The sequence below is a fragment of the Schistocerca gregaria genome, chromosome 9 (assembly GCF_023897955.1).
Source record: "Schistocerca gregaria isolate iqSchGreg1 chromosome 9, iqSchGreg1.2, whole genome shotgun sequence".
In the NCBI taxonomy this organism is placed as follows: domain Eukaryota; kingdom Metazoa; phylum Arthropoda; class Insecta; order Orthoptera; family Acrididae; genus Schistocerca; species Schistocerca gregaria.
Genome location: NC_064928.1, coordinates 28248164 through 28274672, shown reverse-complemented (window position 1 = coordinate 28274672; position 26509 = coordinate 28248164). Strand labels below are relative to the sequence as shown.

The 26509-nt window shown below is 50.2% G+C and overlaps 1 protein-coding gene across 1 annotated transcript in view; it reads left to right on the top strand.

Annotated features, from left to right (window-relative positions):
* The window catches only part of LOC126292067 (ankyrin repeat domain-containing protein 1-like), a 40029-nt gene extending 13874 nt beyond the window's left edge, over positions 1-26155 (top strand). The window contains exon 4 of the mRNA XM_049985872.1: positions 25570-26155. Coding sequence (XP_049841829.1) covers positions 25570-26155 — 586 coding nt within the window. The remainder of the gene's footprint in view (positions 1-25569) is intronic.
* The last annotated feature ends 354 nt before the right edge of the window (positions 26156-26509 follow it).

The window sequence follows — 26509 nt, the reverse complement described above, 5'->3', positions numbered from 1 at the left end:
TAATCGTTTTTGCATAGTTAGTGGATAGTCTATCGTAGAGAAACGGGAATGTTATAATTGGTATAATATTTCATTAACGTAAAACACCTCGTTTTTGCGGGAACGTTTCGATGATTTGCACTTCAGTTCTGTATTACTTGTCTCTTTTGTTTATTATCATAGATCCTTCAAGTACTGTGTCATAACCCTCCAGAAAGAGAGATTGTTTCAAGAAATGGAGAAACAACAGATCATCCGCAGCAGATGAAGTAGATCTCTACATTTTAATGCACCCCGGAGATGATGATGACATCTTAAAGTGGTAGAGCTGACATGAAACAGATCTGCCAGGCCTGACTGCAGTTACAAGACGTATTTTATGTATCCCAGCAACAAGCGCACCTAGTGGAAGATGCTTTAGTAAAGCCGGCGTGTTACTAACAAATCGCCGCAGCCAATTAAATCCGGAACGCGTTAGTAATTTACTGCTGATCAGCAATAAGTATAATTATGTTTCTGTTGCAAACAAGTGAAAAGTATGACAAGTTACGTCTGCAAATGTTTAATGTTCCTTGTATGCTTTCTTTATGAAGGTGGTTGTCTTCTAGAATACGGGGGGAGGACTTATTTAATGTTTCCTATTAATGAAAGGAAAAATATATCTTGTGTTTGGAAATGAGACTCGTCTTCTATCAACGATTATATTAAAATATCATTTTACTTTCCAAGTGCTTTCTGAATTTAGCTGTGTCACGTAACCGTTCTTGGAAACGCTACTTTTCCATCAAAAGAGAGAGAGAGACAGAGATAAATACATTCTGTGTTTGTGTGTGTGTGGGGGGGGGGGGGGGGGGGAGAGAGAGAGAGAGGCGTCAGATTTTCACAGTACAGTGCAGCGAGCAGGGGCGAGGCGAGGAGAGATGACAGCAGTGAGCGGTCATGCTGGGTTATCGGCGTGTCCGGAATCCGGACATCAGGCATGGGGCGAGTACGTGGCAGAGCCGTGTCGTGTGGGGCCGGACACGGGCGGCTCCGTCTCCCCGTCAGCAGGCGAGCCATGGCCGGTCAGACATCGAGCGTTGCAGCACTCTACTCCGTGCGTTAGTGTGTGTGTGGGGGGGGGGGGAGAGAGAGAGAGAGAGAGAGAGGCGTCAGATTTTCACAGTACAGTGCAGCGAGCAAGGGCGAGGCGAGGAGAGACGACAGCGGTGACCGGTCATGCTGGGTTATCGGCGTCTCCAGAATCCGGACATCAGGCATGGGGCGAGTACGTGGCAGAGACGAGTCGTGTGGGGCCGGACACGGGCGGCTCCGTCTCCTCGTCAGCAGGCGAGCCGTGGCCGGTCACACATCGGGCGTTGCAGCACTCTACTCCGTGCGTTTGTGTGTGTGTGTGGGTGGGGGGGCTGGGGAGAGAGAGAGAGGCGTCAGATTTTCACAGTACAGTGCAGCGAGCAGTGGCGAGGCGAGGAGAGACGACAGCGGTGACCGGTCATGCTGGGTTATCGGCGTGTCCGGAATCCGGACATCAGGCATGGGGTGAGTACGTGGCAGAGCCGAGTCGTGTGGGGCCGGACACGGGTGGCTCCGTCTCCCCGTCAGCAGGCGAGCCATGGCCGGTCAGACATCGAGCGTTGCAGCACTCTACTCCGTGCGTTAGTGTGTGTGTGGGTGGGGGGGGGGGAGAGAGAGAGAGAGGCGTCAGATTTTCACAGTACAGTGCAGTGAGCAGTGGCGAGGCGAGGAGAGACGACAGCGGTGACCGGTCATGCTGGGTTATCGGCGTGTCCGGAATCCGGACATCAGGCATGGGGTGAGTACGTGGCAGAGCCGAGTCGTGTGGGGCCGGACACGGGTGGCTCCGTCTCCCCGTCAGCAGGCGAGCCGTGGCCGGTCAGGCATCGAGCGTTGCAGCACTCTACTCCGTGCATTTGTGTGTGTGTGTGGGGGGGGGGGGGGAGCGAGAGAGAGAGAGAAACGTCAGATTTTCACAGTAGAGTGCAGCTAGCAGGGGCGAGGCGAGGAGAGACGACAGCGGTGACCGGTCATGCTGGGTTATCGGCGTGTCCGGAATCCGGACATCAGGCATGGGGCGAGTACGTGGCAGAGCCGAGTCGTGTGGGGCCGGACACGGGCGACTCCGTCTCCCCGTCAGCAGGCGAGCCGTGGCCGGTCAGACATCGAGCGTTGCAGCACTCTACACCGTGCGTTTGTGTGTGTGTGTGGGGGGGGTGGGAGAGAGAGAGAGGCGTCAGATTTTCATAGTACAGTGCAGCGAGCAGGGGCGAGGCGAGGAGAGACGACAGCGTTGACCGGTCATGCTGGGTTATCGGCGTGTCCGGAATCCGGACATCACACATGGGGCGAGTACGTGGCAGAGCCGAGTCATGTGGGGCCGGACACGGGCGGCTCCGTCTCCCCGTCAGCAAACACGCGATCTAGTGTCAGACGTCAAGTGCTGCAGCACTCTACTCCGTGCGTTTGTGTGTGTGTGTGTGGGGAGAGACAGAGAGAGAGAGAGAGAGAGAGGCGTCAGATTTTCACAGTACAGTGCAGCGAGCAGGGGCGAGGCGAGGAGAGACGACAGCGGTGACCGGTCATGCTGGGTTATCGGCGTGTCCGGAATCCGGACATCAGGCATGGGGCGAGTACGTGGCAGAGCCGAGTCGTGTGGGGCCGGACACGGGCGGCTCCTTCTCCCCGTCAGCAGGCGAGCCGTGGCCGGTCAGACATCGAGCGTTGCAGCACTCTACTCCGTGCGTTTGTGTGTGTGTATGTGGGGGGGGGAAAGAGAGAGAGAGAGAGGCGTCAGATTTTCACAGTACAGTGCAGCGAGCAGGGGCGAGGCGAGGAGAGACGACAGCGGTGACCGGTCATGCTGGGTTATCGGCGTGTCCGGAATCCAGCGGACATCAGGCATGGGGCGAGTACGTGGCAGAGACGAGTCGTGTGGGGCTGGACACGGGCGGCTCCGTTTCCCCGTCAGCAGGCGAGCCGTGGCCGGTCAGGCCTCGAGCGTTGCAGCACTCTACTCCGTGCGTTTGTGTGTGTGTGTGTGGGGGGGGAGAGAGAGAGAGAGAGAGAGAGAGAGAGAGAGGCGTCAGATTTTCACAGTACAGTGCAGCGAGCAGGGGCGAGGCGAGGAGAGACGACAGCGGTGACCGGTCATGCTGGGTTATCGGCGTGTCCGGAATCCGGACATCAGGCATGGGGCGAGTACGTGGCAGAGACGAGTAATGTGGGGCCGGACATGGGCGGCTCCGTCTCCCCGTCAGCAGGCGGGCCGTGGCAGGTCAGATATCGGGCGTTGCAGCACTCTACTCCGTGCGTTTGTGCGTGTTTTTCGGGGGGGGGGAGAGACAGAGAGGCGTCAAGTTTTCACAGTACAGTGCAGCGAGCAGGGGCGAGGCGAGGAGAGACGACAGCGGTGACCGGTCATGCTGGGTTATCGGCGTGTCCGGAATCCGGACATCAGGCATGGGGCGAGTACGTGGCAGAGCCGAGTCGTGTGGGGCCGGACACGGGCGGCTCCGTCTCCCCGTCAGCAGGCGAGCCGTGGCCGGTCAGACATCGAGCGTTGCAGCACTCTACTCCGTGCGTTTGTGTGTGTGTATGTGGGGGGGGGGGAGAGAGAGAGAAAGAGGCGTCAGATTTTCACAGTACAGTGCAGCGAGTAGGGGCGAGGCGAGGAGAGACGACAGCGGTGACCGGTCATGCTGGGTTATCGGCGTGTTCGGAATCCGGACATCAGGCATTGGGGCGAGTACGTGGCAGAGCCGAGTCGTGTGGGGCCGGACACGGGCGGCTCCCTCTCCCCGTCAGCAGGCGAGCCGTGGCCGATCAGACATCGAGCGTTGCAGCACTCTACTCCGTGCGTTTGTGTGTGTGGGGGGGGGGGGAGAGAGAGAGAGGCGTCAGATTTTCACAGTACAGTGCAGCGAGCAGGGGCGAGGCGAGCTGAGACGACAGCGGTGACCGGTCATGCTGGGTTATCGGCGTGTCCGGAATCTGGACATCAGGCATGGGGCAAGTACGTGGCAGAGGCGAGTCGTGTGGGGCCGGACACGGGCGTCTCCGTCTCCCTGTCAGCAGGCGAGCTGTGGCCGGTCAGCCATCGAGCGTTGCAGAACTCTACTCTGTGCATTTGTGTGGGGGGGGGGGAGAGAGAGAGAGAGGCGTCAGATTTTCACAGTACAATGCTGCGAGCAGGGGAGAGGAGAGGAGAGACGACAGCAGTGACCGGTCATGCTGGGTTATCGGCGTGTCCGGAATCCGGCGGACATCAGGCATGGGGCGAGTACGTGGCAGAGCCGAGTCGTGTGGGGCCGGACACGGGCGGCTCCGTCTCCCCGTCAGCAGGCGAGCCGTGGCCGGTCAGACATCGAGCGTTGCAGCACTCTACTTCGTGCGTTTGTGTGTGTGTGTGGGGAGGGGGGGAGAGAGAGAGAGAGAGACAGAGAGAGAGAGGCGTCAGATTTTCACAGTACAGTGCAGCGAGCAGGGGCGAGGCGAGGAGAGACGACAGCGGAGACCGGTCATGCTGGGTTATCGGCGTGTCCGAAATCCGGACATCACGCATGGGGCGAGTACGTGGCAGAGCCGAGTCGTGTGGGGCCGGACACGGGCGGCTCCGTATCCCCGTCAGCAGGCGAGCCGTGGCCGGTCAGACATCGAGCGTTGCAGCACTTTACTCTGTGCGTTTGTGTGTGTGTGTGGGGGGGGGGGAGAGAGAGAGAGAGGCGTCAGATTTTCACAGTACAGTGCAGCGAGGAGGGGCGAGGCGAGGAGAGACGACAGCGGTGACCGGTCATGCTGGGTTATCGGCATGTCCGGAATCCGGACATCAGGCATGTGGCGAGTATGTGGCAGAGCCGAGTCGTGTGGGGCCGGACACGGGCGGCTCCGTCTCCCCGTCAGCAGACGAGCCGTGGCCGGTCAGACATCGACCGTTGTAGTGCTCTACTCCGTGCGTTTGTGTGTGTGTGTGGGGGGCGGAGAGAGAGAGAGAGAGAGGCGTCAGACTTTCACAGTACAGTGCAGCGAGCAGGGGCGAGGCGAGGAGAGACGACAGCGGTGACCGGTCATGCTGGGTTATCGGCGTGTCCGGAATCCGGACATCAGGCATTGGGCGAGTACGTGGCAGAGCCGAGTCGTGTGGGGCCGGACACGGGCGGCTCCGTCTCCCCGTCAGCAGGCTAGCCGTGGCCGGTAAGATATTGGGCGTTGCAGCACTCTACTCCGTGCGTTTGTGTGTGTGTGTGGAAGGGGGGGGGAGAGAGAGAGAGAGATAGAGGTGTCAGATTTTCACAGTACAGTGCAGCGAGCAGGGGCGAGGCGAGGAGAGACGACAGCGGTGACCGGTCATGCTGGGTTATCGGCGTGTCCGGAATCTGGACATCAGGCATGGGGCGAGTACGTGGCAGAGCCGAGTCGTGTGGGGCCGGACACCAGGCGGCTCCGTCTCCCGTCAGCAGGCGAGCCGTGGCCGGTCAGACATCGGGCGTTGCAGCACTCTACTCCGTGCGTTTGTGTGTGTGTGTGTGTGTGGGGTGTGAGAGAGAGAGAGAGAGAGAGAGGCGTCAGATTTTCACAGTACAGTGCAGCGAGCAGGGGCGAGGCGAGGAGAGACGACAGCGGTGACCGGTCATGCTGGGTTATCAGCGTGTCGAGAATCCGGACATCAGGCATGGAGCGAGTACGTGGCAGAGCCGAGTCGTGTGGGGACGGACACGGGCGGCTCCGTCTCATCATCAGCAGGCGAGCCGTGGCCGGTCAGACATCGACCGTTGCAGCGCTCTACTCCGTGCGTTTGTGTGTGTGTGGGGGGGGGGGGAGAGAGAGAGAGAGAGGTGTCAGATTTTCACAGTACAGTGCAGCGAGCAGGGGCGAGGCGAGGAGAGACGACAGCGGTGACCGGTCATGCTGGGTTATCGCCGTGTCCGGAATCCGGACATCAGGCATCGGGCGAGTACGTGGCAGAGCCGAGTCGTGTGGGGCTGGACACGGGCGGCTCCGTCTCCCCGTCAGCAGGCGAGCCGTGGCCGGTCAGACATCGGGCGTTGCAGCACTCTACTCCGTGCGTTTGTGTGTGTCAGTGGGGGGGAGAGAGAGAGCGTCAGATTTTCACTGTACAGTGCAGCGAGCAGGGGCGAGGCGAGGAGAGACGACAGTGGTGACCGGTCATGCTGGGTTATCGGCGTGTCCGGAATCCGGACATCAGGCATGGGGCGAGTACGTGGCTGAGCCGAGTCGTGTGGGGCCGAACACGGGCGGCTCCATCTCCCCGTCAGCAGGCGAGCCGTGGCCGGTCAGACATCGGGCGTTGCAGCACTCTACTCCGTGCGTTTGTGTGTGTGTGGGGGGGGGGGGAGAGAGAGAGAGAGAGAGAGAGAGAGAGGCGTCAGATTTTCACAGTACAGTGCAGCGAGCAGGGGCGAGGCGAGGAGAGACGACAGTGGTGACCGGTCATGCTGGGTTATCGCCGTGTCCGGAATACGGACATCAGGCATGGGGCGACTACGTGGAAGAGCCGAGTCGTGTGGGGCCGGACACGAGCGGCTCCGTCTCCCTGTCAGCATGCGAGTCGTGGCCGGTCAGACATCGAGCGTTGCAGCACTGTACTCCGTGCGTTTGTGTGTGTGTGGGGGGGGGGGAGAGAGAGAGAGAGGGCGTCAGATTTTCACAGTACAGTGCAGCGGCAGGGGCGAGGCGAGGAGAGACGACAGCGGTGACCGGTCATGCTGGGTTATCGGCGTGTCCGGAATCCGGACATCAGGCATGGGGCGAGTACGTGGCAGAGCCGAGTCGTGTGGGGACGGACACTGGAGGCTCCATCTCCCCGTCAGCAGGCGAGCCGTGGCCGGTCAGACATCGGGCATTGCAGCACTCTACTCCGTGCGTTTGTGTGTGTGTGTGGGGGGGGGGAGTGAGAGAGAGGGTCAGATTTTCACAGTACAGTGCAGCGAGCAGGGGCGAGGCGAGGAGAGACGACAGCGGTGACCGGTCATGCTGTGTTATCGGCGTGTCCGGAATCCGGACATCAGGCATGGGGCGAGTACGTGGCAGAGCCGAGTCGTGTGGGGCCGGATACGGGCGGCTCCGTCTCCCCGTCAGCAGGCGAGCCGTGTCTGGTCAGACATTGTTCGTTCCAGCACTCTACTCCGTGCGTTAGTGTGTGTGTGTGGGGGGGGGGGAGAGAGAGAGAGAGAGAGGCGACAGATTTTCACAGTACAGTGCAGCGAGCAGGGGCGAGGCGAGGAGAGACGACAGCGGTAACCGGTCATGCTGGGTTATCGGTGTGTCCGGAATCCGGACATCAGGCATCGGGCGAGTACGTGGCAGAGCCGAGTCGTGTGGGGCCGGACACGGGCGGCTCCGTCTCCCCGTCAGCAGGCGAGCCGTGGCCGGTCAGACATCGGGCGTTGCAGCACTCTACTCCGTGCGTTAGTGTGTGTGTGGGGGGGGGAGAGAGAGAGAGAGAGGCGTCAGATTTTCACAGTACAGTGCAGCGAGCAGGGGCGAGGCGAGGAGAGACGACAGCGGTGACCGGTCATGCTGGGTTATCGGCGTGTCCGTAATCCGGACATCAGGCATGGGGCGAGTACGTGGCAGAGCCGAGTCGTGTGGGGTCGGACACGGGCGGCTCCGTCTCCCCGTCAGCAGGCGAGCCGTGGCCGGTCAGACATCGGGCGTTGCAGCACTCTACTCCGTGCGTTTGTGTGTGTGTGGAGGGGGGGGAGAGACAGAGAGGCGTCAGATTTTCACAGTACAGTGCAGCGAGCAGGGGCGAGGCGAGGAGAGACGACAGCGGTGACCGGTCATGCTGGGTTATCGGCGTGTCCGGAATCCGGACATCAGGCATGGGGCGAGTACGTGGCAGAGCCGAGTCGTGTGGGGCCGGACACGGGCGACTCCGTCTCCCCGTCAGCAGGCGAGCAGTGGCCGGTGAGACATCGAGCGTTCCAGCACTCTACTCCGTGCGTTTGTGTGTGTGTGTGGGGGTGGGGGGAGAGAGAGACAGAGAGGCGTCAGATTTTCACAGTACAGTGCAGCGAGCAGGGGCGAGGCGAGGAGAGACGACAGCGGTGACCGGTCATGCTGGGTTATCGGCGTGTCCGGAATCCGGACATCAGGCATCGGGCGAGTACGTGGCAGAGCCGAGTCGCGTGGGGCCGGTCACGGGCGGCTCCGTCTCCCCGTCAGCAGGCGAGCCGTGGCCGGTCAGATATCGGGCGTTGCAGCACTCTACTCCGTGCGTTAGTGTGTGTGTGGGGGGGGGGGGGGGAGAGAGAGAGAGAGAGAGGCGTCAGATTTTCACAGTACAGTGCAGCGAGCAGGGGCGAGGCGAGGAGAGACGACAGCGGTGACCGGTCATGCTGGGTTATCGGCGTGTCCGAAATCTGGACATCAGGCATCGGGCGAGAACGCGGCAGAGCTGAGTCGTGTGGGGCCGGACACGGGCGGCTCCATCTCCCCGTCAGCAGGCGAGCCATGGCTGGTCAGACATCGAGCGTTGCAGCACTCTACTCCGTGCGTTTGTGTGTGTGTGGGGGGGGGGGGGGTGAGAGAGAGAGAGGCGTCAGATTTTCACAGTACAGTGCAGCGAGCAGGTGCGAGGCGAGGAGAGACAACAGCAGTGACCGGTCATGCTGGGTTATCGGCGTGTCCGGAATCCGGACATCAGGCATGGGGCGAGTACATGGCAGAGCCGAGTCGTGTGGGGCCGGACACGGGCGGCTCCGTCTCCCCGTCAGCAGGCGAGCCGTGGCCGGTCAGACATCGGGCGTTGCAGCACTCTACTCCGTGCGTTTGTGTGTGTGTGTGGGTGGGGAGAGAGAGAGAGCGTCAGATTTTCACAGTACAGTGCAGCGAGCAGGGGCGAGGCGAGGAGAGACGACAGCGGTGACCGGTCATGCTGGGTTATCGGCGTGTCCGGAATCCGGACATCAGGCATGGGGCGAGTACGTGGCAGAGCCGAGTCGTGTGGGGCCGGACACGGGCGGCTCCGTCTCCCCGTCAGCAGGCGAGCAGTGGCCGGTCAGACATCGAGCGTTCCAGCACTCTACTCCGTGCGTTTGTGTGTGTCTGTGTGGGGGGGGGAGAGAGAGAGAGAGAGAGAGAGAGAGGCGTCAGATTTTCACAGTACAGTGCAGCGAGCAGGGGCGAGGCGAGGAGAGACGACAGCGGTGACCGGTCATGCTGGGTTATCGGCATGTCCGGAATCCGGACATCAGGCATGGGGCGAGTACGTGGCAGAGCCGAGTCGTGTGGGGCTGGACACGGGCGGCTCCGTCTCCCCGTCAGCAGGCGAGCCGTGGCCGGTCAGACATCGAGCGTTGCAGCACTCTACTCCGTGCGTTTGTGTGTGTGTGGGGGGGGGGGGGAGAGAGAGGCGTCAGATGTTCTCAGTACAGTGCAGCGAGTAGGGGCGAGTCGAGGAGAGACGACAGCGGTGACCGGTCATGCTGGGTTATCGGCGTGTCCGGAATCCGGACATCAGGCATGGGGCGAGTACGTGGCAGAGCCGAGTCGTGTGGGGCCGGACACGGGCGGCTCCGTCTCCCCGGCAGCAGGCGAGCCGTGGCCGGTCAGACATCGAGCGTTCCAGCACTCTACTCCGTGCGTTTATGTGTGTGTGTGGGGGGGGGGGGGAGAGAGAGAGAGAGAGGCGTCAGATTTTCACAGTACAGTGCAGCGAGCAGGGGCGAAGCGAGGATAGACGACAGCGGTGACCGGTCATGCTGGGTTATCGGCGTATCCGGAATCCAGACATCAGGCATGGGGCGAGTACGTGGCAGAGCCGAGTCGTGTGGGACCGGTCACGGGCGGCTCCGTCTCCCCGTCAGCAGGCGAGCCGTGGCCGGTCAGACATCGAGCGTTGCAGCACTCTACTCCGGGCGTTTGTGTGTGTGTGTGTGGGGGGGGGGGGGAGAGTGAGAGAGAGGCGTCAGATTTTCACAGTACAGTGCAGCGAGCAGGGGCGAGGCGAGGAGAGACGACAGCGGTGACCGGTCATGCTGGGTTATCGGCGTGTCCGGAATCCGGACATCAGGCATCGGGCGAGTACGTGGCAGAGCCGAGTCGTGTGGGGCCGGACACGGGCGGCTCCGTCTCCCCGTCAGCAGGCGAGCCGTGGCCGGTCAGACATCGGGCGTTGCAGCACTCTACTCCGTGCGTTTGTGTGTGTGTTGGGGGGGGGAGAGAGAGAGAGAGAGAGAGAGAGAGAGAGAGAGAGAGAGAGAGAGAGAGAGAGAGAGAGAGAGAGAGAGGCGTCATATTTTCCAGATTTTCACAGTACAGTGCAGCGAGCAGGGGCGAGGCGAGGAGAGACGACAGCGGTGACCGGTCATGCTGGGTTATCGGCGTGTCCGGAATCCGGACATCAGGCATCGGGCGAGTACGTGGCAGAGCCGAGTCGTGTGGGGCTGGACACGGGCGGCTCCGTCTCCCCGTCAGCAGGCGAGCCGTGGCCGGTCAGACATCGAGCGTTGCAGCACTCTACTCCGTGCGTTTGTGTGTGTGTGTGGGGGGGGGGAGAGAGAGAGAGAGAGAGAGAGAGAGAGAGAGAGAGAGAGAGAGAGAGAGAGAGAGAGGCGTCAGATTTTCACAGTACAGTGCAGCGAACAGGGGCGAGGCGAGGAGAGACGACAGTGATGATCGGTCATGCTGGGTTATCGGCGTGTCCGGAATCCGGACATCAGGCATGGGGCGAGTACGTGGCAGAGCCGAGTCGTGTTGGGCCGAACACGGGCGGCTCCGTCTCCCCGTCAGCAGGCGAGCCGTGGCCGGTCAGACATCGAGCGTTGCAGCACTCTACTCCGTGCATTTGTGTATGTGTGTGGGGGGGGGGAAGAGAGAGAGAGAGAGGCGTCAGATTTTCACAGTACAGTGCAGCGAGCAGGGGCGAGGCGAGGAGAGACAACAGTGGTGCCCGGTCATGGTGGGTTATCGGCGTGTCCGGAATCCGGACATCAGGCATGGGGCGAGTATGTGGCAGAGCCGAGTCGTGTGGGGCCGGACACGGGCGGCTCCGTCTCCCCGTCAGCAGGCGAGCCGTGGCCGGTCAGACATCGGGCGTTGCAGCACTCTACTCCGTGCGTTGCAGAACTCTACTCCGTGCGTTGCCTGCCCTCTGTCACCGCCGCCAGCCGAGTCTCCTCACCTCGCGAGCCGTGGCCGAACTACACAGAGGGCGCTAGCCAACCAGGACGCCGCAAATCGCTCAACTATCCTGCCGAGAGCATCGCGAGAAATCACGGCTCATATACCAAAAGTAGCGAGGTTTCAGGGGTCATTGTTCTGTTGTTCAGCATATCCCGAACAGTCCAGTGTGGAACGGCGTACAGGTTTTTGTTTCAGCAGATGCTGAAGCATTCCTCACAAGTGATACTGAAGTGACCTGTGGGAAACGACCTACATGACCAAAAGATGCTTCCATGTTTTCCTCTGATGTTGCAATAAGGCATATTACTCACACTGGGGTATTCAGAAGAAACCGTACGATGGTAAACTGCTACATCCGCTGCTCCTTTAGCCACCTCCTTGTTCAAAAGCGGCTAAAAAGGATCGGTACACTGAGAAAAAACAAACTCAAGATGCCACAAGAATTTTTGCCTAAGAAAGCTAGCTAGCGCTTTCCATTCCCGTCTGTTTTGTTTCTGGAATGATATCAGTTTCCGATAACCGAAGAAAAAGAAGGCACCAGGGATACTTTTCAATTACATTATGGAACATCCCCTTAGAAAAATTTATGAATGACTGTGCTTATAAACCCATTATGTTATTTTATTTTTAAACAGGTGAGCAAAACTGTACGTACTCAGACATTACTCTCTTTACTTATTCTGATCAACACTAAACTGACACACAATATTTTTAGCGCAACGCAATCTGACTTTTAATAATCCCTACAAAAGAATGGCCCTGACTGACAATAACCTATACCTTTCAGGAATCACTTACCTCACAGAAATCTTCGTTACTCGAACTACTGCAATACAGCGAGCGCCACTACTGCCAGCTAACTAAAAGATTCTAAATACTAAAGGCACTAACTACTGACAGCCATAGTTAGCAAATGAAACATTTTGATACAGAACAAACAATGTATTTACCTTAATAGTGTTCAAAAGTCATTATATATATAGCAGTTCACGACATCCAGTCTTACAAATTTACTGTCTCTGATGGACACACGTCCAGATCGTCCGCTCTCAAAACTCCGCCATCTCTCTCCCCACATCCACCACTGCTGGCGGCTCACCTCCAACTGCGCAACGCTATGCGCTGTTCACATCCAACTGCACAACACTACAATAGCGAAATTTTCAACAATACCAACCAGCCTCAGACTGCACACAGCACAGTCAGTGATTTTCATACAGAGCGCTACGTGCCGTTACCAACAGAAAAAAACCTAAACTGCCTACGTACAATTGTTAGACCTCTAATGGATATAGCATGAATCAATGTCAAATAATTTTTCAAGCGGAAGAGGTAAATCCGAGAAGAAGAGAAGGATTTTCTTTTAAGACTTAGCATTTTCCCTTATGAACCTTTAGCTAGTGCAGAGAGTTAAGGTTCTTTCACTTCGTACCGACGCACCAACTTTCCTCGAGAAATGGGAAGAACCGTTGGTTGAAACAACTGAGGAGAGTGATACCTAGAAAAGAGGATGGAGTGCGTCACACGGACGAGCGGAAGACAACTCCATCACCACCAGGTGGCCTTCATGCCGCAGCTTTGTTTGCGAAAGGAGTGTGAAAACAACGGATACGTGTGAGAAGTGACAAGGAGTTCTCGAAAATGCGCAAGAAAATTAGTGGTAACTGTGCAATCATAAGAAAAACTGACTACTCATACTGCTTCAATATAGAGACCCTATGTCGCTTTGTATTTGACAGAGAGGCGTTCTGCAGTTGTAAGGTGTCAGGCAAATCCCACACCTTCCATGAAAACCCCGACATAATAAGCAAATCTGCTAGTATGTCACATAGCTCCGAATAAATCGTGACATTAAATTAACCAAAGTAATCCAAGTAACGAGTGAGCAAATGGAATGCCACAGACCAACACAAGAATGCCTAAATGCATGTTGTACCTTCCCACCGTGAGGCAGATGCAGTTCTGAGGGGAGAAACGAGGACAGAAGCCGAGAGCAGAACCGTGTTAAGCTAGAAGGCCCTACGATAAGGGACGGACACTCACGTCTCCAGCTAACCACTAGGGCTCACCACCCGCACGTTTTAGCGTGAGAGTTTTACGCGTCTCAGGTACGTCAAGGACCACCCCCCAGCCCATGTTAAAAGATAGAGCCCTTCAGAAGAACAGTATAGATCTTAAGATAACGCTAAAAGGACCACACTAGCTGCAGGTTTTAGCATGAGACTTTTTAGCGTCTCTGTTACGTTGCAAACTTTAAAAACATTGCCCCGCCACGAAAAGTATAACGTTTCTCATTGGATAAACAGAATTTTTGTAGGCGGAGCTTAAGGTTAACATTTAGACCCTGATTGGTCAGATGAAAACATAGCCAGATAGTTTTTTTTAAACTAACTTCGGTAAATTGTAGTAAGGAGAAGTTAAGAGAGAGTGAGTTCCGAGACGGCGAGCTGGATGGCTGCTGCGCCGGCCGCTGTCGCCCTGACGCTGCCTGAACACCGACAAGGTAATGAACGCACGCGATGCCGCATTTTTGAGCGCATCAGGCTTCACTCAGAACTGCAGAAGTCTCATCTGTTACACCCCCTTTTTTGCGTAATACTAGTGTCGATCGTTAGTTAAAACTCATGGTGTTCACATTTGCCACTTGAAGTAAAGATCTGAAACGCGATGATTTTTCTTTTTTATAGATATTGAGAAGCCACATCAGCCACTGTAATTTACGACAGGTTAGATAAGTAATTAAAGATAATTGAGGGTCACTGTAGACCATTTTGATAGTTTTCTCTTTTGTGAAACTTAATTTAAACCTAGATTATAGATGTGATATGGCACATAGGTCATCCTTCGATCCATTGTAGAACTTGGAAAACCACTCAGGGAATATTCGTTCACATTTTTGTTGAACGCAGTTGGTTTTTACCATCCTGTATTGAAACATTTCCTTTTATCAATATTGCAATTTATAAACGATGTTTTAAGAGTAGAATAAAATTATCAATGGTAAACTTAACTGTTTTTTCTTCGTTATTTTACCAGCTAACTAAAAATAGGAAAGCCTTGAACCCTTTCCACCATATTTAGTTAGTATTAAGATTCTTTTACAGGGAGTGCAGTGGAGCTGACGCTGAGATCATTTAGTATTTGGTTATATCATCGCTAGTCTCACTGAACTCTTCTGAATTCTACATGCCATGTGTGGTCTGGCGTCTCCTTACCAGCAACAGGTCCCAGGTTCAAACTAGTCAATTCCCTAAAAAACACGCTCAGAGCGTCGTTGCGCGAAAGTGGTAGGGAGACACGATATAGAACAAACAGACACCACCATGAATGTTTAGAAAATGGCGATCCTGCCAAGATGGTAAAATACCATGATTGAAGGTCGACCACATGCCTAACTAGGTCAGAAAAATATCTTGTTGAAAAATTTTTGTAAAAAAAATTTTTTCTCGAAAGTTATACATAGTCGAAAACAGTAGCTGCAGCGATAGATAGTAAAAGTATTCAAGAAAGACATTCTACCAGAAACAATAGCATAATTAAGTTATGAATTTTGAAAATTGTTAGAATTAAGTTTTCTCTCCAACGCAAGTGCACAGGTGGCGGATACATTGTTGACAAGTTGGTTCTGACCCAACAAGTAAGTGAATGATTTGTCAGTCTTTGTAGTGTCACGTCGTGTGAACAAAAAATTTATGAAACGCGTGAGATCGTATGAGCGCATGTTGACGTGAAGTAGGGCGCGTGAATTGCTTTTAAAACAGAAAATAAGGGATTCGGAAATATTAGCAATGGCAGATCGAGACCTTGACCGAATTGAGGTAGTGACCCAGCATGAAAGTGGACAGAGAATAGAGGACAGTACAACAGACGATGCAGCATCGAGAGAAATAGGACAGATAACGCACCATAACGAGGATAATGTACGCCAAGGCACAGAAAATCTAAGTCAGCATACGACAGAGGAGCAGCAAAGTTGAGAGACAGTCGATGAGGATTTTAACTTGCGTCTTGAATACGTAGAACCCACAGTACAAGTAATCAGAGCTCCCTCACCACAGACTACAAAGAATGCGAGCAGAAACGTGTCACAGCACAGCTCAATGCAATCGGTTGCGAACCAACACTTGGGCGAAAACACAGAGCGTAGGACGTCGGAAGAAAACGCAATAGGACCCACCAATCTGGCAGAATTATTACAACAAATTACGGAAACGATGACAAGGCAAAATAAAGACATAGCGAACCAAATTCAAATTCAGAATGCAAAAACCACGAGACAAATGTGTGAGATTAAAGAACAAAACAAAAAAAATCAGTTACACCTAAGTGACATTGAAGACGAGGCAAAAGAATCTCGAGAAGTGATAGGAAACTTAATAACAGGTCACAATCAATTGAGAACAGACATTGACAAGGTACAAGCGGACGTACAAACATTGCGTAATGACATTCAGGACGAGATCAAAACATTACGTAACAACACCGAGGGAGAAGTTGAGAAACTAAAGAAACAGATTACCGAAATTACTAGACAAGCAGCAGGTACAGCACGTGAGATTGTTGAAAACAGTGTGTTACACAAACGTATCACAAAAGCAGCGCTGAAAAGATATGATAACCGCATAGTCAAAATAGAAGCGCAAACGAAGCGACAATTTCAGAAATTGCGAGCAGAGTAGTTGCAAACCATTGAAGAGCGTAGTGAACAGCATCTAACAAGCACAGAGTCTGTAGCAGCACCGGAAAAACAAGCAATTAACGAAGATATTACGCATTTGCGATTCCAATCACAGGCGGAAAGTACCACATGTGAAATCAGACAGCCTGCACCGCGGATACGCGAAAGTTACAGTGGATCTACCACAACCGAAAAGAACGACGGGAGAAATGATCAGAAAGAAAAGTGGCGAAGAATCACAAATTTCATATGGAACTATGACGAAGTACGACAACGATCATTTCCTCACAGTCAGAAAATTTCAACACTTTCGAGAAGGAAACTCATTACATACACGAACTTTTATTGATCAATTCCGAGTAGGATTACCAGAACACTGGACGTTAGCACACAAATTAGACTTTATATGTGCACACATGTCAGGAACAGTCGCAGAAATCATGCAAAATGTTGCAGCGACATGCCGATCGTACGAAGATTTCAGAGAGACGTTTCTCGCACGATATTGGTCCAGCGAAGCACAGAACAGAGTGAAGTACGAATTATTAGAGAACCCATATTTTGAAAATTCTGGAGAGAAGAGTCCCGTGCAATTTTTCGAAGCAATGGCAAACAAAAATCAATTCTTAAATGTACCATACAGTGACGGAGAGTTGATTAAATTATGCGCGATGAAGCTACCATTGAAATACCAGCAATCATTAGTAAGTCGCGAAGCCAATGACGTCGAAACATTTAAATGTGTTCTAAGGGAACTAGAGTTCATATTTTCGGAAGATGACGCAAGAAAAAGACGAAGTGCACGTGAAAACGAAAGCAAAAAGCAGTGGAATCCACAAGACACAGTACGAAGAAACATTAATTACGAACCACGTGATAACTTCGCACCAAGAAACGACAATAGATTTCAACAAAGAACCGGTTATGGATTTAGAAGAGAATATGGCAATAACTATAATTCACCCAGGAACGGCAACAACTATTACAGAGGGAATAACGACAACCGGAACGGGTACTGGAGAACCAATAGACCGACAAATTATCAACAAAGAAACCACTATCAACAAGCTGAACAAGAAGAGAGAATGCATATAGAAGAGTTGGAAGTAAGACCACCAAACCCTGATAAACGTTCGAATTGCAGCTAAGTGCCCATTCCAAAGAGAATGACGCGCCGACCCAGGACAATTGCAGCACCTTGAACAGAGAAGTAAAACTCTTATCATGAGAAGAGAAGAAGGAAGAAACAAATCCGCAGGGACCAGATGAAAACGAAGACAAGAAAATAACAATATCGTGTTGGGACAAAATTAATTGGGAGAATACTGACGAGGAAGATGAATTACCAGAGGCATGCACAACGAATGTAGGAGGAAAGGACGAAGTAATGAGTATTGCAGAGTTATTTGAGATGAAAACCAGGGAAAGCGAGTTCAATGAGGAACATGCGCAGTCGACAGAAGTTGAAAATAAGTTACGAGTGGGCACACAACCCAACATATATAATGAAGGAAGTTATGAAGCGATAATTAGAGCATTTAGATGCGATAATGTGGAAGTAGCGACGAAGAAGGAGAAGATAGACGAGGATGAGGAAAAAGTAGGCGATGTAGAAGAAAGCGTGAATGAAGGAAGAAATAGAGAAGAGGAAATAAAAGAAAGAGAAGTAGCAGTCGAAGCTTATCCTACAGAAAGTTCGAATTCACAAGGGAAATTCCTAAAAAGACTCATGTATGATTCAGTGGAGGATTGGTTGATGCAAGAAGAAGAACAGAACCAACCCTTTCAAATTCAACCAGTTGTGAAGGCCATGGTAAAGCATATCCCAGTCAATATTGTAATTGATAGCGGAAGTGAACTGACTGCAATCTCAGAAAATTTATTCATACAATGTAATGCCAATGAGGAATTGCCAGTTCTGAAAACACGTAAGATTAAAGTAAGAGGTTCTATTAGAAACAATGCTGCGGAAGTTACGAGACAAACAAGGTTAACTCTTTCGTGCCAAGGTCAAAAGATCGAAGCCAACTTCGTGATTATACCTAAACTAACTGTAGATTTGATTATAGGTGCAGATTTTTTAAATGAGAGACGAGCGATAATAGATAAGGGGAAAGGTAGCGTAACATTCGGGAATGTCACACTCCTATTTGAGCAAAAGCTAAAATTAGAAGAAATATCAGTTATAAACAAACAATTAAGAATGATATGAGATAAAGAGGATGAAGAATTATAATGGTATGCACAAAAGAAGGAATCGCCTCAACTCATGTTAGAAGTCCATAAAGAAATCGACGAAAAATTGCAAGAAGTTCAAGGTATTTCGGAACACAGTAAAAGAGAATTAGAGGGTATTTTACGAGATAAAGCAGAGGTACATTTATCTAAGACTGGCAGTATTAAACACTTTCAGTACAAGTTTGAAGATTAATTTTACTACTGGCAAATAATCAGCACAATATTTCAAGATTATGTTGCAGATAGGATCGTCAGGAGAAAGAAGAAAGGAAGGTGGGAAAAAGAAAGTAGTTTCAATAATAACACCAATAGTACCATAGATTAAGGTGAAGGGATAAAGCATAGATAGTCTAACAGCATGGAATACTAATATGCTATACACCACGACACTACACAAAAATAAAAAACGAATTTGAGGATTCTTGAGTAGACTTTAAGACTCCAAATATCTTAGAATTGTAACATGGAAAGGGCGCCGAAATTTGTAAAGTTTTTTAAGTAGGCGTAAAACAAGTAGGTACTAGATATATGTTAGATGATTATAAGTAAAACTTTTTGTAAGAAACATTGTAAAAACTCCAGCAAGGAAGAGATGCAACGACCCACATGTTGCAACGCGAGATGTATCAAGAAAGAAAAGGGAGTAATGGGAGTAATTAGCAAGACACGATTCCTACATTTCAGGAGCGTCGAGAGAAGGGAAAGGACAGCGAACCAACAGAAGGCCGTTGTAGCGAAAGTGGGCAATAAATTTGCCCGCTAGGAGGAACCCTGCTCGGAGGGAACACCGAGCCGCACAGTGACAGACCCCTGCTGAGACGCGGCGGGGCGGCGTTGGGACGGCGAACGCCGGAAGGGTCTCCGAACCCTGAATGAACGGAGCGAGCAAAAAACGGCCCGACGAGAAGACCGCTTGGGCAAGCCACCACTGGCAAAAAATATCCGTAAAAGTCACACTACTGCTCTTAAACAGCACATGCGACACATAACGATGACTTTCACGCATACAAAGCCAGTAAACCACGAGATTCTGCACTCACAGCTCCATTCCATTATGGGACCTCCACAACAGCAACACACACTTGCAAAGCGAACATGGAACGACGAACGAAGCTGTACATCAAATACTTGCCCACATCCATCTCGCTCAAGTCCATCACGTTCATGCAAAAACATTCGCCAACCTCATGCTTGAACATTCATAGGATTGTGTGAATGTGTGAAATCAAATTATGTGATATAGGAATTGTACAAAAGAAATATGTGAAAAACTAAATAAGTTAAGCACACCAGACAGCCAATAAACTACAAAATAACAGTCATTGACTATGGACTGAAATAAAGAATAGACTATCGATAAAAACAAGTCATTATTTCTTAAATGGACAGTATATAAAGAAACAATATGCCACTTATTTTCTCCTCATGAAAATAAAAGAATAACTATATTTTACTTATTTTCTCCTTATTAAAACAAAGAATAAAAAATTATCTTGTTGGATGTTTTCCCTTTCTTTAACATTTGTACCATTTATTAGGATAATACCTTAACACGTGTGTATGTATATTTCTTTGTCAAAGCAATTTTTTTAAACATTTGTACCATTTGTTAGGATAATATCTCAATACTTGTGTATGTATATTTCTTTGTCAGAGCAATTATTGGAAATAATTCTTATTTGTTAGTGTAACAATGTTGAAATGAGTGTCTCGAAACAAAAACATTTTACTTGCACATGATATTTAGAAAATGTGTTAGGAATATATTTTACTTAATTACTACATTTATAAAAACAATATTTCTAAGAAAATCGATGTGAAAGACTCCTCACTTTCGATAACAAACTTCTTATAAAACAAACTTCACACTTAAATAAAGAAAGAACTTAATTAAAAATTAATAACAGTATAAAAATATTCTTCTCTTGTCATTTTAATTATAATGTGGAAGAATATAAAAATATAAATTAGTAATACAAACTAGCATAGAACAGAATAACGTGGCTGAACAGTAGGCAACAAAATTTAGACACCGGAATAATTTTTGACTGACTTAGACAACGATTCAATCATTGCCAAAATTCAGTGAAAAAATTAAGTTCGAAGGGTGGTGATATGTAAGGTGTCAGGCAAATCCAACAACTTCCATGAAAACCCTGACATAATAAGCAAATCTACTAGTATGTCACATAGCTCCGAATAAATCGTGACATTAAATTAACCAAAGTAATACAAGTAACGAGTGAGCAAATGGAATGCCACAGACTAACACAAGAATGCCTAAATGCATGTTGTACCTTCCCACCGTGAGGCAGACGCAGTTCTGAGGGGAGAAACGAGGACAGAAGCCGAGAGCAGAACCGTGTTAAGCTAGAAGGCCCTACGATAAGGGATGGACACCCACGTCACCAGCTAACCACTAGGGCTCATCACCCGCACGTTTTAGCGTGAGAGTTTTACGCGTCTCAGGTACGTCAAGGACCACCCCCCAGCCCATGTTAAAAGATAGAGCCCTCCAGAAAAACAGTATAGATCTTGCGATAACACAAAAAGAGCCACTACCAGCCGCAAGTTTTAGCGTAAGACTTTTTCGCATCTCAGGTACGTCAAGGACCACCCCCCAGCCCATGTTAAAAGATAGAGCCCTTCAGAAGAACAGTATAGATCTTAAGATAACGCTAAAAGGACCACACTAGCTGCAGGTTTTAGCATGAGACTTTTTAGCGTCTCTGTTACGTTGCAAACTTTAAAAACATTGCCCCGCCACGAAAAGTATAACGTTTCTCATTGGATAAACAGAATTTTTGTAGGCGGAGCTTAAGGTTAACATTTAGACCCTGATTGGTCAGGTGAAAACATAGCCAGATAGTTTTTTTTAAACTAACTTCGGTAAATTGTAGTAAGTAGAAGTTAAGAGAGAGTGAGTTCCGAGACGGCGAGCTGGATGGCTGCTGCGCCGGCCGCTGTCGCCCTGACGCTGCCTGAACTCCGACAAGGTAATGAACGCACGCGATGCCGCATTTTTGAGCGCATCAGGCTTCACTCAGAACTGCAGAAGTCTCATCTGTTACACCCCCTTTTTTGCGTAATACTAGTGTCGTTCGTTAATTAAAACTCATGGTGTTCACATTTGCCACTTGAAGTAAAGATCTGAAACGCGATGATTTTTCTTTTTTATAGATATTGAGAAGCCACATCAGCCACTGTAATTTACGACAGGTTAGATAAGTAATTAAAGATAATTGAGGGTCACTGTAGACCATTTTGATAGTTTTCTCTTTTGTGAAACTTAATTTAAACCTAGATTATAGATGTGATATGGCACATAGGTCATCCTTCGATCCATTGTAGAACTTGGAAAACCACTCAGGGAATATTCGTTCACATTTTTGTTGAACGCAGTTGGTTTTTACCATCCTGTATTGAAACATTTCCTTTTATCAATATTGCAATTTATAAACGATGTTTTAAGAGTAGAATAAAATTATCAATGGTAAACTTAACTGTTTTTTCTTCGTTATTTTACCAGCTAACTAAAAATAGGAAAGCCTTGAACCCTTTCCACTATATTTAGTTAGTATTAAGATTCTTTTACAGGGAGTGCAGTGGAGCTGACGCTGAGATCATTTAGTATTTGGTTATATCATCGCTAGTCTCACTGAACTCTTCTGAATTCTACATGTCATGTGTGGTCTGGCGTCTCCTTACCAGCAACAGGTCCCAGGTTCAAACTAGTCAATTCCCTAAAAAACACGCTCAGAGCGTCGTTGCGCGAAAGTGGTAGGGAGACACGATATAGAACAAACAGACACCACCATGAATGTTTAGACAGTGTCTGCTGAAGTAAACCGTTGGGGTAGATTGATACACGTCAACCGCGACAAAAACAGTGACACATTGGAAGTTCACTTTTTGTATTATTGAATTAAGCAGCGATTCAGCTCACGTAACGTAAGTTTAATTTATCGTTGTATAATTAAACTGTAAGTAAACTATGATTTGGCTCATATGTTGTTACTTTGGTAACGTAAAGACGGTTACTCTCGACTACAAAGTTCGTCGCTCGTCCATCCGTGTTACGGGAAACGGCGTGCCCGCTCTAGGACCGACAATGAGTCCGCTTCTCCAGTGCTTGTAATGCCGTGCAGCAGACACAACGCCGTATTGAGCTGGAAAAATTCTGCAACTAAATTCACACCTTTTACCACTATTTCAAAGTTAGAGATTACATAAAGGGTTACGATAACAGCTCACGCTAAGCGCTAAGCAGAAAATCTCGATTGTAGTTCTCTTCTGACACAAATTTGAACCCATCATGTCAGTTCTATTTCTTTAAGTTGCACGTGCAACATTTATGAGCGCTTTGCACTGGCATCATTTCATTTCAGCGCACCTTCACTGGTTCCCTTTCTGCACAACACCCTAGACACTGTTCTTCAGAGAGAGAATGCGCGCCCACACGTTGCCGCACGAACGAGCGCCTTCTTGGCGTCACAGGATGTCAGCCTTTTGCCCTGGCCCGCCAGATCAGCAGACTTGCTGCCAATCGAAAATGCGTGGGATGTGGCGAAATGATGTGCGCTACGCCGTGGCCCAATGCCGTCCAGCACAGATGAACTTCGCCGGCAGGTGAATGCAGTGTGGACGGCTATACCCCAGACAATTCGTGCCTTATACGCGTCGATGCCATCACGAACGGAACAAGTTGTCACGGCCCATTGCGGACGCTGTGCCTACCGAGCAACACCAAACCTGCTGAACTGAGGTGACTGCAATATTTATAATTTCCGCAGAACATACTGGTGTACATGTGCTGTGGATATCAGATCTTCAATCGTTCAAGGTGTATTTTTCGTGAATATGAGCCTACAAGAAGCCTGGTCGTTACAATGTAAGATTTCTGACTGAATCATTGTTATTAACGAAGTTGATATACATGTCGCATCTGCAAAAATTTTTACAGAAAAGTGCTAAGTAAGCTTAAAAACTGAGAATTTTCAGTTTTGTACCATATATACAATATTGCAATGCCTGTCTTACTCTGATTACGATGCAAAGTTCCTTCGGACATGCATGCAGGTCTGAAGCAACGTTGGCGTTCTGGCTTTGACCTGTGTCAGTGGTCTGTGTGTTATAAAGCTATGTGGCACCATTACTAGTATTCCACGTCTGTGAGTCAGTGTTAACAATAGTTCAAATCAGAAGCAAGCAAAGATGCATGGTCTCCACCTTTCAAGGCACTATGCGACCTTCGGTTGTTGGCCACTGTAGGGACATCCAGAATTAACATTTTTTGCTTCGTCAGTGATTGGAAATGATCAAGAATCAAGAAGTGAACAGTCGGGAGAACACTACGATACATTTTGAGTGTATTTAGTGTATGATTTTCACTTGAAGCAGTAGCGTCAGCCCTACCATCTGCATATTATATTTTGTACAAGTAAAAAATGAGTATTTGATTGATTGGCAGACTGTGAATTTCTCATGTGTAACACTTCATTTGGCACAGAAAAAAACTAAATTTGTTCTTAACGTCTTTCGCTTACAAAGGTTTTGCTACATTTTACATCTGAGGAAATGCAACAACTCAGCTTATAGTATTAGAGTGTAAGAATTGTCTGTTAGGGTTGTTGTACAGAGGGGTTCGTTCACTGATGACATTACGTTGATCTTTTCTCAGTATCTACAGCAGCATAAGAGGTGCCAGAGTTGTTCAGGGTGCTCAGATTCGCTTGGAGCAAATCTTTATGTCGTGAATTAGGCAAAAATGCATGAAATATGCATTTACTCTTAAAACCTGCATGTTTTGCTGTTGTCTTGAGATACATTGAAACCAGAAGAATTAAGACTGGAAGTCTCTCTCTCTCTCTCTCTCTCTCTCTCTCTCTCTCTCTCTCTCTCTCTCTCTCTCTCTCTCTCTCTCTCTGTGTGTGTGTGTGTGTGTGTGTGTGTGTGTGTGTGTGTGTGTGTGTGTGTGTGTGCGTGCACCAACATGTGTGTTTGTGGAAGGGTAAAAGAGGCGAGTTAGCGATGTTGCTAAATCTGAATCATTTTGGCTAAATGGTTTCTTATATCCCTGATCACGGTGTGTCAAGGTAACTGCGAATAATGGAGGTGAAATTATTTCTAGCGTGACAGGAGAGTTTCTGTGTGGACCTGGAGATTAGCTTGGTGAGATTTGCAAGTGTCTGAAGGGACTGCTACAAGCAGAGCACTAGTACTAGGTGCAGGGGTCGCCAACAACAGCATCCAGAGGGCAGAGGGAAATACTGACAGCAGTCAGTATGACAAACTGTGACTACTGAACGGAGAGATTGAATGTAGGACTTTTCAATGTAGAGTGGATGAACACTTTGAGAGGGCGATACCGCTGTACATCTGTACCTTAGTATACAGAGACTGCTCTGCATCACTGGAGGGAGAGATGTAAATTCATCATTTGTCAGTGCACATATGTTGGTTGGTTGGTTCATTTGGGGGAGGGGACTGTAAGTAGGCTGTTTAGGTTTTTATATTGGTAACGTCACGTAGCGCTCTGTATGAAAATCACTGGCTGTGCTGTGTGCAGTCTGTGGCTGGTTGGCATTGTTGAAAAATTCTACATTTTAGTGTTGGGCAGTTGGCTGTTAACAGCGCGTAGTGTTGCGCAGTTGGAGGTGAGCCACCAGCAGTGGTGGATGTGGGGAGTGAGATGGCGGAGTTTTAAGAGCGGACGATCTGGACGTGTGTCCATCAGAGACAGTAAATTTGTAAGACTGGATGTCGTGAACTGCTATATATATAATGACTTTTGAACACTATTAAGGTAAATACATTGTTTATTCTCTATCAAAATCTTTCATTTGCTGACTATACCTATCAGTAGTTAGTGCCTTGAGTGGTTAGAATCTTTTATTTAGCTAGCAGTATTGGCGCTCGCTGTATTGCAGTAGTTGGAGTAACGAAGATTTTTGTGAGGTAAGTGATTTGTGGAAGGTATAGGTTATTGTTAGTCAGGGCCATTCTTTTGTAGGGATTGTTAAAAGTCAGATTGCGTTCCGCTGAAAATTATGTGTGTCAGTTTAGTGTTGATCAGAATAAGTAAAGAGCGAAATATCTGAGTACGTTCAGTTTTTCTCAGCTGGTCGAAAATCAAATAACGTAAAGGGGTTTACCAGAATAGTCATTCTTAATTTTTCTAAGGGGACGTTCCAGGACCAAACAGTGAAGTCGTGAGTCCCTACAGATTAGGTAAGACTGTGGAAGGAAGTCAGCCGTGCCCTTTCAAAGGAACCCTCCTGGCATTTGCCTGAAGCGATTTGGGGAAATCGTGGAAAACATAAATCAGCATGGCCGTATGTGAGTTTGAAACCCTTTCCTCCCAAATGCAAGGCCAGCGCGCTAAGCACTGCGCCATCTCACTCGGTTTGCCAGGAAGTGCTTATAGAACTCTCCGTAGTTCTGCTTCCGTGATAATTTTCTCAATCAGATGTGTGTATGGTAACGTGTGAGAATTTCTTTGTTTTGTGCAGGAGACTTTCTGCAAGTGAGAAGGGCAGGAGGCTGCTGGAAGCAGCTAAGCAGTCGCGGCTGTCAGAAATACGGGTACTGCTGGCTGCCGGTGTGGACGTGGGGGAGACGGACGGCGACGGTTTGACCGCCCTGCACTGGGCGGCAAGGAACGGACAGGTGGAGGTGGCCGAGTGCCTGCTGGCAGCAGGGGCAAACGTCGACGCGGCGGACCAGTCCATGTGGACCACCCTGTACTGGGCAGCGAAACAGGGGCAGCTGGAGGTGGCCAAGATTTTGCTTCCCTCAGGGGCCGACCTGGAGGCGAGGGACGAGTGGCAGAACACGGCCGTCTTCCTGGCCGCCATGACGGGACACGCGGCCGTCCTGCGGCTGCTGGTGCCGTCCTGCACCGACGCCAGCGCTAGCGCCAGGGAGCAGTACGGCGCGACTCCGCTGCCCTGGGCGGCGTACAACGGCCGCGCAGGGGCCGTGGCCGCGTTACTGGAATTGGGCGCCGACGTGAGGGCCACGAACAGATCTGGGCGCACCCCGCGCGACGAGGCCAGCGGGTGGAGCGACCGGCAGCTGATAGACGTGCTCAGCTGAAGCCGGCAGTCCAGCAAAGTGTCTCTTGTGTATAAACAGCTGCGTTTCTTATAATAAAATATACCCAAAAAAACAGGCTCAGCTGAAGTCAGCAGTCCAGCAAAATGTCTGTTGTGTATAAATAGCTTCGTTTCTTATAATAAAATATACAAAACATTAACCTGTTTTCAATTTTTGCACGCATTTTCAAATAGTACATATAAGTAGCGTAACAACATGGCAACAAAAGGTCTAGCTCCTCCTGCCGCGGAAGTGGAACACGCGCTAGAACAAATGGATGTGGTCAGCACATAGAAGGCCCCGCCTCCGAGGCGGCTTTTCCGCGCAGCAGCCCTCGCGCACAGAGGGCGCCAC